The 15,843-nt window shown below is 42.5% G+C and overlaps 1 protein-coding gene across 2 annotated transcripts in view; it reads left to right on the plus strand.

The window, feature by feature from the left end:
• Window positions 1-14,722, plus strand: part of FARS2 (phenylalanyl-tRNA synthetase 2, mitochondrial) — a 539,960-nt gene extending 525,238 nt beyond the window's left edge. For both annotated transcript variants that reach the window (XM_040432849.1, XM_040432848.1), the window contains exon 8: window positions 14,466-14,722. In XM_040432849.1, coding sequence (XP_040288783.1) covers window positions 14,466-14,604 — 139 coding nt within the window. In that variant the 3' untranslated portion in view covers window positions 14,605-14,722. The remainder of the gene's footprint in view (window positions 1-14,465) is intronic.
• The last annotated feature ends 1,121 nt before the right edge of the window (window positions 14,723-15,843 follow it).

The following is a 15,843-nucleotide window of genomic DNA, read 5'->3' on the forward strand; positions in this document are numbered from 1 at the left end:
AAAAATTGGAGAGGTAAATTACAAGGTACACCTGCCATGGAGTCGAAAGCCGGAGCAGGTGTACCATGTGAATCTACTCAAACCATGGAAAGATAGGGGAACCTGTACTGAAGACAGCCCACAGCCAGGGTTTCTAGGGGAAGCGGTTTCAACCCCTCTGTCTGAAGCAAGGGAAGCGGCTGCCACAGTAAGAATTGCTGACAGCCTCTCCTCTAAGCAGGCTCAGGAGGCCAGGGAGTTTATTAGCCGGAACACGGATGTGTTTTTGGATCTCCCTGGATGCACTTCCACAATTCGGCATGACATTGTCACTGTGCCTCAGGCGAAAGTCCGGCTAAAACCATACCAGGTACCCGAGGCTCGGCGACAAGCCATCTCAGAGGAAGTACAGATGATGCTGAGGCTAGATGTCATTGAGGAGTCTAAAAGTAAGTGGGCTAGTCCTATAGTGCTAATACCCAAGCCGGACAGGACACTCCGGCTCTGTAACGATTTTCGTAAACTGAACGAGATTTCCAAATTCAGTGCGTATCCCATGCCCCGGGTGGATGAGCTTATCGAGAGGTTAGGACACGCCCGGTATTTTTTTGTTTTGGACCTCGCGAAAGGGTACTGGCAGGTGCCCTTAACGGAGGCTGCCAAAGAGAAAACTGCCTTCATCACACCTGAAGGGCTGTATCAATACAAGGTGCTACCCTTTGGTCTGCATGGTGCCCCCACCACTTTTTAACGGCTCATGGACATTGTGCTGCGTCCACATCGTCAATACGCTTCGGCTTACCTGGACGTTATTGTCATCCACAGTACCAACTGGGAAAGTCATCTACCCAAAGTGCAGGCTGTAGTGCACTCCCTTAGGAAGGCTGGACTGACCGCTAACCCAAAGAAATGTGTGATAGGGTTAGAGGAGACTAAGTACCTGGGGTACGTCATTGGACGTGGAGTTATCAAACCCCAAGTGAATAAAATTGAGGCGATTCGGAATTGGCCCCGACCTGTCACCACGAGGCAAGTAAAGTCATTCTTGGGAATGGTGGGCTATCATATGAGGTTCGTTCCCCATTTTGCCACTTTAGCAGCTCCCTTGACAGGGCTCTTGAAGGGACGGAAGTCCATGATGGTCCACTGGAATGACCAGGCGGAAGAGGCTTTTTCCGTGTAGAAGTTGGTCCTGTGCGGGTCACCGGTTTTGGTGACGCCCGACTTCAAGAGGAAGTTTGTGGTACAGACCGATGCCTCTGAAGTAGGCCTCGGAGATATACTCTCAGGAAATCAATGGGGAGGGACATCCCGTTGTTTTCCTGAGCCGCAAACCGAGACCAGGTACAGTGTAGTGGAGAGAGAGTGAGTGCCTCTTCATCAAGTGGGCACTCGAGTCTCTCCGCTATTATCTGTTGAGAAAGTTCAGTCTGGTGACCGACCACTCCCCTCTTAAGTTGATGAGTCAGGCCAAAGAGAGGAATGCTCGGGTCACCAGATGGTTCTTGTCATTACAGAACTTCAAGTTCTCAGTGGAATTCTAGAGCTCCAGAGCCGTAGATTGCTTGTTGAATTTTCCCCGCACAACATTCCCTTAAATATATACAGTACAGACCAAATGTTTGGACACACCTTCTCATTCAAAGAGTTTTTTTATTTTCATGACTATGAAGGCATCAAAACTATGAATTAACACATGTGGAATTATATACATAACAAACAAGTGTGAAACAATTGAAAATATGTCATATTCTAGGTTCTTCAAAGTAGCCACCTTTTGCTTTGATTACTGCTTTGCACACTCTTGGCATTCTCTTGATGAGCTTCAAGAGGTAGTCCCCTGAAATGGTCTTCCAACAGTCTTGAAGGAGTTTCCAGAGATGCTTAGCACTTGTTGGCCCTTTTGCCTTCACGCTGCGGTCCAGCTCACCCCAAACCATCTCGATTGGGTTCAGGTCCGGTGACTGTGGAGGACAGGTCATCTGGCGCAGCACCCCATCACTCTCCTTCATGGTCAAATAGCCCTTACTTTCAAAGTTTTCCCAATTTTTCGGCTAAATGACTGACCTTCATTTCTTAAAGTAATGATGGCCACTCGTTTTTCTTTACTTAGCTGCTTTTTTCTTGCCATAATACAAATTCTAACAGTCTATTCAGTAGGACTATCAGCTGTGTATCCACCTGACTTCTCCTCAACGCAACAGATGGTCCCAACCCCATTTATAAGGCAAGAAATCCCACTTATTAAAACTGACAGGGCACACCTGTGAAGTGAAAACCATTTCAGGGGACTACCTCTTGAAGCTCATCAAGAGAATGCCAAGAGTGTGCAAAGCAGTAATTAAAGCAAAAGGTGGCTACTTTGAAGAACCTAGATTATGACATATTTTCAGTTGTTTCACACTTGTTTGTTATGTATATAATTCCACATGTGTTAATTAATATTTTTGATGTCTTCATAGTCATGAAAATAAAGAAAACTCTTTGAATGAGAAGGTGTGTCCAAACTTTTGGTCTGTACTGTATATATATTGTAGGAAGGCGCAAGGGACCCTCGTTGACGGAAGGTATGTGTCATCGAGGTTCCTGGCCTGAGTGGAGTAAGAGCCAGTTTTTATGTGTCAGCAGCAGTTGCTGTTTGACACCTTTCTATTTAGTATAGCTGTAATAGCTAATCCAGGATGGTTCTTACAGGGAGTAGTCAAAGTGCTGGGTGGGTGACTACTCCCCACGTTCCAGGCCGGGTCTTGACTATCCTATATAAAAAAAAACAGCCAGCAGTGTCAGCTGGTGGTTATTACCTCTCTCTCTGACAGAGGAGCTCTGGCAATCGCTGGATTGGGATCTGAGCCGTGTGCTAGGCCTGAGTTTGGGAGGTCTAACCTGAGCAATGCCGATCGGGTGTGAACTTAGACCTAGGATAACAGGTGACTCTTTCGCTGTATGAACTGTCTAGGTGTGAACGAACACCAAAACTGCAAATGGACTGTCGTACTCTTTTGTTGCCATAAGTGTGAATAAAACACTGAAGTTTTTGAGTTACAAACTGGTCTTTGCCTCTATACTGCGTCTGCTTGTCCTGTATACCAGAGCGAATCCCCACAATATATATATATATATATAGATGTGCATAGGTTTTAGAGGAGGAAAATAAGAGAGAAATATTTTTCATCGGACCTCAGAACAGACCCCCCAAATTAGACCCATGATTTTCATCTGACTTCAGACCAGACCTCCAGATCAAACCACCACTTCAGACCTTAGATCAGACACCCACATCAGACCTCAGATCAGACCCCCATGTCAGACCTCAGATGATATCTCAGATCAGACTCCCATAAGAGATGAATTAACTTACCTCTCCTGCTCTGCCTATACTCTGCAGGTCTGGCAGTTTGTCCTGCAGTCACCGCTTCTGGGTCTTCTCTGGGCCTATGGTGCACTGTGACCTGACTGCGTACAACATCAGGTCATTGTGCACGTACTTGTCCTGACACTGTACGCAGTCAGGACAGTGGAACACGCTGCATGCGGAGGAAGAGCAGTGAGTACTGTGAGCGCAAACAGCACTGCAGTCACTGCTTCCCACGCCTCTTGCAAACTATTGAGTGCTTTCCTCACTTTAGGGAGAAAAAATTTATATGGTATATATATATATATATATATATATACACACACACTTTTATCTACAACCATCCTAAAAATTGCCATATATGACTGACAGGCAAGCAAAGAACAGCAAAAACTGATGCAGATAACACACACAAATGACACATTGCAAACTCCATGCCAAAAAATACATCCGTTAGTGGCAAATTTAGATATTTTCATTGAAACAGAGACTAACAAAATCATATTCATTATGAGCAGGCCCTATGTGAATAACGTCAGACACTGCTTTTCTGTATAAGGCCTCTTTCACATGAACAATATGGGTTGTGTCCGGGATCTGTTCAGAAAAAAATGGTGGTTTTGCAAGCAAGTTCAGTCTTGTCTGCAATTGCTTTCAGTGGTTCAGTTTTGTCTGCACGGGTGCAATCAGTTTTGAATGCGTTTTTCACACAAAAAAACTGAAGAATAACAATCTACATCTCCTAGCAATCATCAGTGAAAAACGCATTGCATCCGGATACAATGCGTTTTTCACAGAAGCCCCATTCACATCTATTGGACCGGGGCTGCGTGAAAAACTCAGAATATAGAACATGCTGTAAATTTTCACAGAACGCAGAGATGATGCGTGAAAATCAATGCTCGTGTACACAGACCTATAGAAATGAATGGGTCAGGATTCAGTGCGGATGAAATGCGTTCAATTCACGCATTGCACCCGTACGGAAAACTTGCTCGTGTGAAAGGGGCCTAACAGATCTGCACTTCATGGTAATGTAAACTATAATAAGGGTTATTCATTTTTGAGCCACAGCAGAGCGTTCTTTGAGAAATTTTTCAAGATCGGACTTAAAAAGGTAAATGTATATAATATTTTATAGCAAAAAATGGCCAAAATAAATAAGGCATGTCAGTCTGAGTTTAAGGTTGTTTTCTGCTTTCCTTAGTAATTGAGAAGTAGTAAGATATCTCATGTGGATCACTGTATTGATCTACCAGGACATGGAGGGTAGTTATTACCAGGCCACCTCAAGAGTGGCTTCTTCTTCAATTAGTGGGGTTTGTCAGGTAGCAGAATCATCTCTAGTAGTTATTTCAATACTAATAAGAAAATTTGTCAGACATTTTTATTGATCGAAGGGTTTGCCAGATGTTCAAGGTTTCTCCTGCCCAGTTAATTTTTAATTGAATGCTGTATCGTTGAATATGTACCCCCAATACAATATACTTTTTCTCAAATTTTGAGTTTTTGTACATATTCATAGCTAAAGTAATTGGAAAAAATTAAGAATGAAAATCTTGTAGCTATAGAAAGCACAGTCAATTTGTCTAACTGCAGGGTGCTTTGTACAATCAATAGAAATATTGTAGCATGGCACGTCAGATGTAGCAGGTACTGACTTAAAGACAACCGTCAGGAAGTACCTGAAAAAGATCAATGCCACCAGCTCACGAAGGCTCTTCATAGATCTGTAGCATTGATCTCTTTAGTTCTGTCTTGCTGAACTTGTACAGGTAAGCAGATATATTTATCAGTTTTTTCCAGGTTTAGAATAGGATCTTTAGGGATGCATAGCAGACCAGGTCCAGTACAGGCCAGTTGTCCATGTCGCGCTATAAAATTCTACCTTTGGGATGTTGCTGAATGTTGTTCTAGATTAGTAAAACCTTGATGCTGCTGTGTACAGTCGGCATGTAAGTTATGTACAGTATATCCATGGTGTATCAAATTTTACAGAAATATTCCTACCATCCTGACCCAGGTGGGTTTAGCCCTCACGTTCCAGCATTGATAAAAGGGGCATGTTTGTTATTTTCCAAAAACCATGCCGCTCTTGCCATGATCTATATTTGTTTTGCAGTTCAACCCCATCTACTCCCCTAAAGTCCCTTTCCCAAAAGTTTGTTTTCCTTCAGGGAAGGGCTTACCTGATCAAACATGACAGAATCTAACCCCACTTGGCATTAAATATACAGCAACTGCTTCATCCATATTATGGTTATCTGAATGCAGTCTTGACTGTCAATTTCTTGCCTCGTCTGGCTATTAAAACCCCTTATAGGAAAGAAGCTGGCCCAGCAGTAAGCTGTACCACCAATGAAAACTTGCAGCTCAATAAATGTAGTATTATATGTATTACATTTACTTGAATGGCCTACAACGATAGGCCAGGTCTTTAGGAGTGAAAGTCACTGTTATGCTGAGCAGTAGTCTCCCTCTATATAGAAAGGGGTTGTCTTTGTGAGACAGTGGAGGGGGAATTAATGAGGATAATATTTGAAGTCAGTTTTCCTTGAGTCTGTGTTGGCGTAATTTATGAAACAGCACACATTGTTTGTTAAATTTGGTAATTTTGGTTCATCTTTAAGCACTTTAGTCTAGAACTGCTCCTCCAGTTTTCCGCACCAGCACCCAGTCATAAATCTGGAGTGAAACTAATTAACATAGCTAACCATGCCCACTTCCTCACCTTCTTTTCAAAACTGGAGTGAGTGGCATAAAAATGCAAAAAGTCACACAAATTTTGCACAAGTGACCTCAAAAAGTCACAAAATCTCTATTTTCTGGAGTGTGCACTGTGATAAATTCCTCCAACGTCCTCAGGTACTGTATTTGCTTAGGGGCCCTCATCTGACCGATTATTAGCCTCTGTAAAGGGACTTAAACAGATTGGAGACCATAAGAATCACATTTAGGACTTATTTTAGAAGTGCCCCTATGCTTTATTTTTCTGTACGTGTGGAAATATGATGGAGGCCTTATATGTCTGAACAAATGTGGTGTGGAATGTTGAATAAACATTTACTAGGTTTTAGGAAGGGCCCACTATTTACTGGGCCGAAATTTAGAATGTAAAATATGATTAAAAATAGGAACATGACGCTCATCACAAAAGTGGGCTGTTTTTGAGACTAAATAATTAGCTCCCAACACAAATTAAGCAGGTTAATGGTTATTGACTTCCATCTGTCTCCCAATCTGTCTTTGCCTAAAAGTTTGATCACAAACTTTATTGGGAAAAAAAACTGAAATGTATCCGTTCAGCAAAACTTTTGGACTTATTTCACAATACATTACTGCATAGCCAAAACCTATATGATATTGCAGAAATAGGAGACGTTAATAACTCTACTTAAGTTGTGAACAACTTAAAGGGGTTTTGTGGTACAGTGGTGCCTCAAGCTACAATATTGCCTCAAGCTACAATATTAATTGGTTCTGCGAAGACCATTGTAATTTGAGTAATCAGTTCCAAAGCCGCAAAATGTCATCCAGGATAAGAGAAAATGATGATTTAACATTTATAAGCAGATATCTTAGATAAAACAAGTCCATATATATATATATATATATATATATAGCAGGAATAGCTGCTAGCTAGCAACTAATACAGCTATTTTACTAGAGAAGCGGCCCTGATTGGTTGGATCTCAGTGTCTGAGGCATTGTATGTTGAGTCTGGTTTCAGTTTACAATGGGTCAGAAAAGACCATTGTAAGTTGAAAATATTGTATCCTGAGAAATTCTCAGGATAGGCCATCAATGTCTGACAGCAGCCCGACTCTTTGCACCCCTGGCAATCAGCTCTTCTGCAGTATCTCCGATGCTGGAACTACAGCTCCATCCTTTGTGTAGTGTACACAGCAGGTTACTGCAGCGCTGCTTGAATGGAAGCAGTCCTGAAGTTATCAGCTCTGTCCACTGCACCAGTGTTCCTCAGGGTCCATCTGCCGGTCATGTTTTCAGGATTTCCTTAGTATTGAGCAGGTGATATAATTAGTGTCAATGCATCAGGACTTACCACAGGTATTCATTCTGTGGGATATTCAGAAATCATGACCAGCAGGTGGACCCTGAGGACTGGAGTTGAGGAACACTGCGCTACACAATGGAAGAATGTGTGGTTATGGTGCCATCTTCCTGAGCCAGGTGTTGGCAGAACACTAGATTGGTGGAGGTGTAGGGTTTTGGACCTCCACTGATAAGATATTAATTTATCCTAACGCCAGAAAAACCCTTTAACGAATTGTAGGGATTAACATAATGCTCATTATAAATTTTGTGCTTCATTTCATTAAAACAACACCTTGCTTGTTTGAAATTTTTAGGATTGGTCCGGTAGTCAAAGCCCCACTGATCACAAAGTGTTGGTGTATCCTACCAATTGAATCATTTTGCTGTAACAAAAGCTCTTCATGGAGGATCTGTGATGGTGGTACAACTTCATTTGTAAACTATAGTTCAGACCATTCCTGAGCACTAAGCAAACTATTGACTTTTTATATCTGTCTTGTACAGAGTTGACCTATACTTCACAATATTTTATTTACATAGGGTACTGGTTCTCTTTAAAGCAGGGGTGCACAACCTGCGCCCCAGGGGCCACATGCGGCCCTCGATTCCATTCTGTGCAGCTCTCAACCATCTAGTAAAATACATGTATGTCTATGTCTTGTGAATGCTCATATGTATCTTTCATGTATTCTCCCATTAGATGGGAGTACTAGAAGTGTAAAGAGACATTAATGGTATATACTGTATGTTCAATATGCCATAAATACAGTATTTCAGTTGGTAATACCCCTTTATGTTTTATTGTTGGCCCTTGGAATTGGTTCAGGCTGAATATGTGGCCTCCAACCAGAAAAGGTTGTGCACCCCTGCTTTAAAGAGGACCTTTCACCGCTCCTGACATGCCTGTTTTAATAGCTACATGCATTTCCCATGTAATAACAATTCTGGAGCATCTATTCTTATGTCTGTATATTGTGCCATTCCTCTGTTATTTCTACCAGAAGTTATGAATGAATTGCTATTAGCTTTCAGTAAGGATACAGATCGGAGGTAACCCGTTGGGGGTGTGTACCTGCACAGTCTCACTCTATCCAATCAGTGCTGCCATATTCAGACTGTGCAGGTACACACCCCTAACTGATTACCTCCCCTCTGTACCCTTACTGCAGACAGCTAGCAAATATTCATAACTTCTAGTAGAAATAATAGAGGAATGGGACAACATACAGACATAAGAATAGATGCTCCAGAATTGTTAGTACATGGGGAATGTATGAAGCTATTAAAACAGACATGTCAGGAGTGGTGAAAGGTCTTCTTTAAAGAGACCAGCCCTTTATGGCTACTTACTGGAAGTGCTCCACGGTATTGGCAATGCTCCATGAAAAAACAATATACAAATAAGATTTCCCAAGACGACACTCACAGTATATTATTAAAGGGATTTTGTAATTTTTTATGTCATGGTCATATGAATAAGTAAAAACGGTATTTCTAAATTCGCTAATCTCACACACACACACTTGGGCTAATTTCATAGGATGCTGATTAACTGTTAAGTAATTTTTTGGTATTCTATGCAGATTTACCTCTGCATCTGGTTTAAAATGGAGATCCTGGGTTTTGTTTACCCGTGATTCCATGTGGATATATGAGAAAGGAGCTGTTCCTGGCTGTTGCAGTATAAGTGTGTGAACAGACTCATCACGTGTAATTAAGTTGGTCAATCAGGGAAGACAGGTAGTGATGTACCCAGCCCTGAATACTGCTCCAACACTAAGAAATAGGCACTAGAAAGAGGGCAGTCACTAAATAAAACTTAACTTTTAATAGTTTGAAGAGGTAAAAATTAATTAAGCCCCTACAGACAGACAAACAAATATTGACGGACTCAGAGCTCAACTGGTCATAGGTAAAGGACCGTCAGGAGCACTGAGTATAACCGTCAAAAGGCTAGGTGGGTGTCCAAACCATCTAGTAGACACAAAAAGACAAAAAACTACTGTCTCCCCATTGTAAAAAATGTGTTTCAGCAAAATGGTGTAGAACCAAGTGTCACGGATGGCACCTAAACCGAACTGGCGGGTGGCTAGTGAGGCCCAAGGGGGAGGGGGGTAGTGAGTGTTAGCTAACCCTATCAAACCATACTTGGCCTAGTTCACCCTATATATTCCTAAATACGGGGTACAAAAAACCCTGCAAGGGGTGGCCCCGGCTGGAATCCGTTCCTACTCTAAATACCCTAAAAGGCCCTATACAGAGTATAACGCATAAATGGAAAATATGCCATATCCGGGGGCAGAAAAAGCCTGGACAATCCATCCAAAGGGGACACCATCACCTTGGTGATCCCCTCTCCCTGGTTTACAGCCATACGCTGCCCACGGTCACCTAATAGTTACACCCCATTGCTGAGCCATACGCCTGCTTCTGGTAATATTTGTTTGCCCCGTGTCCCCTCAAGAATCTAGGGGCTCATATTGAGGAAACGCATCGGGACACCCCTGTCTTTTTTTCATGTGTATACCTGTATGTAAGCTTTTTCAGCCCCCGGATCTGGTACATTTTCCATTTATGCTTTATACTCTGTATAGGGCCTTTTAGGGTCTTTAGAGTAGGATCAGGTTCCAGCCAGGACCACCCCTTGCAGGGTTTTTGGACCCCGTATTTAGTAATACATAGGGTGAACTAGGCCAAGTAAGGTTTGATCGGGTTAGCTAACACTCACTACTCCCCTCCCCCTTGGGCCTCACTAGCCACGCGCCAGTCCAGTTCAGGTGCCATCCGTGACACTTGGTCTACATTATTTTGTGGAAACACATTTTCTACAATGGGGAGACAATAGTTTTTTGTGTATACTAGACGGTTTTGACACCCACCTAGCCTTTTGACAGTTATACTCAGTGCTCCTGACGGTCCTTTACCTATGACCAGTTGAGCTCTGAGTCCGCCAATATTTGTTTGTCTGTCTGTAGGGGCTTAATTAATTTTTACCTCTTTAACCACCTCCGGACCGCTGTACGCACAGACGCGTCCTGGAGGTGGTTGATTCATTCCTCCTGGACGCGCCGGCGCGTCCTCTCGCGATGGCCGAGATTTCCTGTGAACGTGCGCACACAGGCGCGCTCGCTCACAGGAACGGAAGGTAAGCGAGTGGATCTCCAGCCTGCCAGCGGCGATCGTTCGCTGGCAGGCTGGAGATGTGATTTTTTTAACCCCTAACAGGTATATTAGACGCTGTTATGATAACAGCGTCTAATATACCTGCTACCTGGTCCTCTGGTGGTCCCCTTTGTTTGGATCGACCACCAGAGGACACAGGTAGCTCAGTAATATGTTGCACCAAGCACCACACTACACTACACCCCCCCCGTCACTTATTAACCCCTTATTCACCCTTGATCACCCCTGATCACCCCATATAGACTCCCTGATCACCCCCCTGTCATTGATTACCCCCCTGTCATTGATCACACCCCTGTAAAGCTCCATTCAGACGTCCGCATGATTTTTACGGATCCACTGATAGATGGATCGGATCCGCAAAACGCACACGGACGTCTGAATGGAGCCTTACAGGGGCGTGATCAATGACTGTGGTGATCACCCCATATAGACTCCCTGATCACCCCCCCTGTCATTGATCACCCCCCCTGTCATTGATCACCCCCCCTGTCATTGATCACCCCTCTTTAAGGCTCCATTCAGACATTTTTTTGGCCCAAGTTAGCGGAAATTATTTTTTTTTCTTACAAAGTCTCATATTCCACTAACTTGTGTCAAAAAATTAAATCTCACATGAACTCACCATACCCCTCACGGAATCCAAATGCGTAAAAATTTTTTGACATTTAGATTCCAGACTTCTTCTCACGCTTTAGGGCCCCTAGAATGCCAGGGCAGTATAAATACCCCACATGTGACCCCATTTCGGAAAGAAGACACCCCCAGGTATTCCGTGAGGGGCATATTGAGTCCATGAAAGATTGGAATTTTTGTCCCAAGTTAGCGGAAAGGGAGACTTTGTGAGAAAAAAATAAATAAAATCAATTTCCGCTAACTTGTGCAAAAAAATTTTTTTATATGAACTCGCCATGCACCTCATTGAATACCTTGGGGTGTCTTCTTTCCAAAATGGGGTCACATGTGGGGTATTTATACTGCCCTGGCATTCTAGGGGCCCTAAAGCGTGAGAAGAAGTCTGGGATCCAAATGTCTAAAAATGCCCTCATAAAAGGAATGTGGGCCCCTTTGCGCATTTAGGCTGCAAAAAAGTGTCACACATCTGGTATCGCCGTACTCAGGAGAAGTTGGGGAATGTGTTTTGGGGTGTCATTTTACATATACCCATGCTGGGTGAGAGAAATATCTTGGCAAAAGACAACTTTTCCCATTTTTTTATACAAAGTTGGCATTTGACCAAGATATTTATCTCACCCAGCATGGGTATATGTAAAATGACACCCCAAAACACATTCCCCAACTTCTCCCGAGTACGGAGATACCACATGTGTGGCACTTTTTTGCAGCTTAGGTGGGCAAAGGGGCCCACATTCCAAAGAGCACCTTTCGGATTTCACAGGTCATTTACCTACTTACCACACATTAGGGCCCCTGGAAAATGCCAGGGCAGTATAACTACCCCACAAGTGACCCCATTTTGGAAAGAAGACACCCCAAGGTATTCCGTGAGGGGCATGGCGAGTTCCTAGAATTTTTTATTTTTTGTCACAAGTTAGTGGAAAATGATGATTTTTTTTAATTTTTTTTTTTCTTACAAAGTCTCATATTCCACTAACTTGTGACAAAAAATAAAAACTTCCATGAACTCACTATGCCCATCAGCGAATACCTTGGGGTGTCTTCTTTCCAAAATGGGGTCACTTGTGGGGTAGTTATACTGCCCTGGCATTCTAGGGGCCCAAATGTGTGGTAAGGAGTTTGAAATCAAATTCTGTAAAAAAATGACCAATGAAATCCGAAAGGTGCTCTTTGGAATATGGGCCCCTTTGCCCACCTAGGCTGCAAAAAAGTGTCACACATCTGGTATCTCTGTATTCAGGAGAAGTTGAGGAATGTGTTTTGGGGTGTCTTTTTACATATACCCATGCTGGGTGAGATAAATATCTTGGTCAAATGCCAACTTTGTATAAAAAAATGGGAAAAGTTGTCTTTTGCCAAGATATTTCTCTCACCCAGCATGGGTATATGTAAAATGACACCCCAAAACACATTCCCCAACTTCTCCCGAGTACGGAGATACCACATGTGTGGCACTTTTTTGCAGCCTAGGTGGGCAAAGGGGCCCACATTCCAAAGAGCACCTTTCGGATTTCACAGGTCATTTACCTACTTACCACACATTAGGGCCCTTGGAAAATGCCAGGGCAGTATAACTACCCCACAAGTGACCCCATTTTGGAAAGAAGACACCCCAAGGTATTCCGTGAGGGGCATAGCGAGTTCCTAGAATTTTTTATTTTTTGTCACAAGTTAGTGGAAAATGATGATTTTTTTTTTATTGATTTTTTTCTTACAAAGTCTCATATTCCACTAACTTGTGACAAAAAATAAAAACTTCCATGAACTCACTATGCCCATCAGCGAATACCTTGGGGTGTCTTCTTTCCAAAATGGGGTCACTTGTGGGGTAGTTATACTGCCCTGGCATTCTAGGGGCCCAAATGTGTTGTAAGGAGTTTGAAATCAAATTCTGTAAAAAATGACCAGTGAAATCCGAAAGGTGCTCTTTGGAATATGGGCCCCTTTGCCCACCTAGGCTGCAAAAAAGTGTCACACATCTGGTATCTCCGTACTCAGGAGAAGTTGGGGAATGTGTTTTGGGGTGTCATTTTACATATACCCATGCTGGGTGAGAGAAATATCTTGGCAAAAGACAACTTTTCCCATTTTTTTATACAAAGTTGGCATTTGACCAAGATATTTATCTCACCCAGCATGGGTATATGTAAAAAGACACCCCAAAACACATTCCTCAACTTCTCCTGAATACAGAGATACCAGATGTGTGACACTTTTTTGCAGCCTAGGTGGGCAAAGGGGCCCATATTCCAAAGAGCACCTTTCGGATTTCACTGGTCATTTTTTACAGAATTTGATTTCAAACTCTTTACCACACATTTGGGCCCCTAGAATGCCAGGGCAGTATAACTACCCCACAAGTGACCCCATTTTGGAAAGAAGAGACCCCAAGGTATTTCGTGATGGGCATAGTGAGTTCGTAGAACTTTTTATTTTTTGTCACAAGTTAGTGGAATATGAAACTTTGTAAGAAAAAAAAAAAAATCATCATTTTCCGCTAACTTGTGACAAAAAATAAAAAGTTCTATGAACTCACTATGCCCATCAGCGAATACCTTAGGGTGTCTACTTTCCGAAATGGGGTCATTTGTGGGGTGTTTGTACTGTCTGGGCATTGTAGAACCTCAGGAAACATGACAGGTGCTCAGAAAGTCAGAGCTGCTTCAAAAAGCGGAAATTCACATTTTTGTACCATAGTTTGTAAACGCTATAACTTTTACCCAAACCATTTTTTTTTTATCCAAACATTTTTTTTTAATCAAAGACATGTAGAACAATAAATTTAGAGCAAAATTTATATATGGATCTCGTTTTTTTTTGCAAAATTTTACAACTGAAAGTGAAAAATGTCATTTTTTTGCAAAAAAATCATTAAATTTCGATTAATAACAAAAAAAGTAAAAATGTCAGCAGCAATGAAATACCACCAAATAAAAGCTCTATTAGTGAGAAGAAAAGGAGGTAAAATTCATTTGGGTGGTAAGTTGCATGACCGATCAATAAACGGTGAAAGTAGTGTAGGTCAGAAGTGTAAAAAGTGGCCTGGTCTTTCAGGGTGTTTAAGCTATAGGGGCTGAGGTGGTTAAACTATTAAAAGTTTAAGTTTTATTTAGTGACTGCCCCCTTTCTAGTGCCTATGAACAGACTCATCATCGTGGTGGCATCGATAGACTCCTGACTGTTCTTCAAGGTAGTTGAGATATTTTACAAATGTCCTCATGTATTTTCTAACTGTCTAATTTTCTTTATCTTTCAGGACCAAAAGAGTCAGCCATTGTTACCGAATTAAATATCGACACATGGAGCGCACTCTGACACAGGAAGAAGTCAGCTTAGTACATAATAAAATTGGCAGCTTGGCAATAGAAGAGTTGGGTGTGGAAGGGAGATTTTAAGATTACTCCAGTGTTTTATTTCTCTTTCCAAGCAAATTATGTCAAATTTCATTTAATATCACATCATTAAATATATGATTAAAAGTGTTTGTTTTTCTAGTTGTTTTTTTTTTTTTTTTTAAAGATTTATAACATTATTGTGTAGAAAACGATCCAATATATTGAACGTGTATGTCTACTCATTTTAGAATTTCCTTAATTTCTAATACTGTTCATCTCATGACACAGAAGACCAGTGTGACTGTGTGTCTGTGTCTTGAAGCAATCTCATCTAATTTTCTTTGCTGTCCCTTCTAGCCTCAAACCTTTTTCCTTGACCATCACCTAACTTGATACTGATGTAAGAATTTTTTTCATTTTTGTAATGATTGTACACTGCTCAAAAAAATAAAGGGAACACTTAAACAACACAATGTAACTCCAAGTCAATCACACTTCTGTGAAATCAAACTGTCCACTTAGGAAGCAACACTGAGTGACAATCAATTTCACATGCTGTTGTGCAAATGGGATAGACAACAGGTGGAAATTATAGGCAATTAGCAAGACACCCCCAATAAAGGAGTGGTTCTGCAGGTGGTGACCACAGATCACTTCTCAGTTCCTATGCTTCCTGGCTGATGTTTTGGTCACTTTTGAATGCTGGCGGTGCTTTCACTCTAGTGGTAGCATGAGACGGAGTCTACAACCCACACAAGTGGCTCAGGTAGTGCAACTTATCCAGGATGGCACATCAATGCAAGCTGTGGCAAGAAGGTTTGCTATGTCTGTCAGCGTAGTGTCCAGAGCATGGAGGCGCTACCAGGAGACAGGCCAGTACATCAGGAGATGTGGAGGAGGCCGTAGGAGGGCAACAACCAAGCAGCAGGAACGCTACCTCCGCCTTTGTGCAAGGAGGAACAGGAGGCGCACTGCCAGAGCCCTGCAAAATGACCTCCAGCAGGCCACAAATGTGCATGTGTCTGCTCAAACGGTCAGAAAGAGACTCCATGAGGGTGATATGAGGGCCCGACGTCCACAGGTGGGGGTTGGGCTTACAGCCCAACACCGTGCAGGACGTTTGGCATTTGCCAGAGAACACCAAGATTGGCAAATTCGACACTGGCGCCCTGTGCTCTTCACAGATAAAAGCAGGTTCACACTGAGCACATGTGACAGAGTCTGGAGACGCCATGGAGAACGTTCTGCTGCCTGCAACATCCTCCAGCATGACCGGTTTGGCATTGGGTCAGTAATGGT

The sequence above is a fragment of the Bufo bufo genome, chromosome 5, assembly GCF_905171765.1.
Source record: "Bufo bufo chromosome 5, aBufBuf1.1, whole genome shotgun sequence".
Classification (NCBI taxonomy): domain Eukaryota; kingdom Metazoa; phylum Chordata; class Amphibia; order Anura; family Bufonidae; genus Bufo; species Bufo bufo.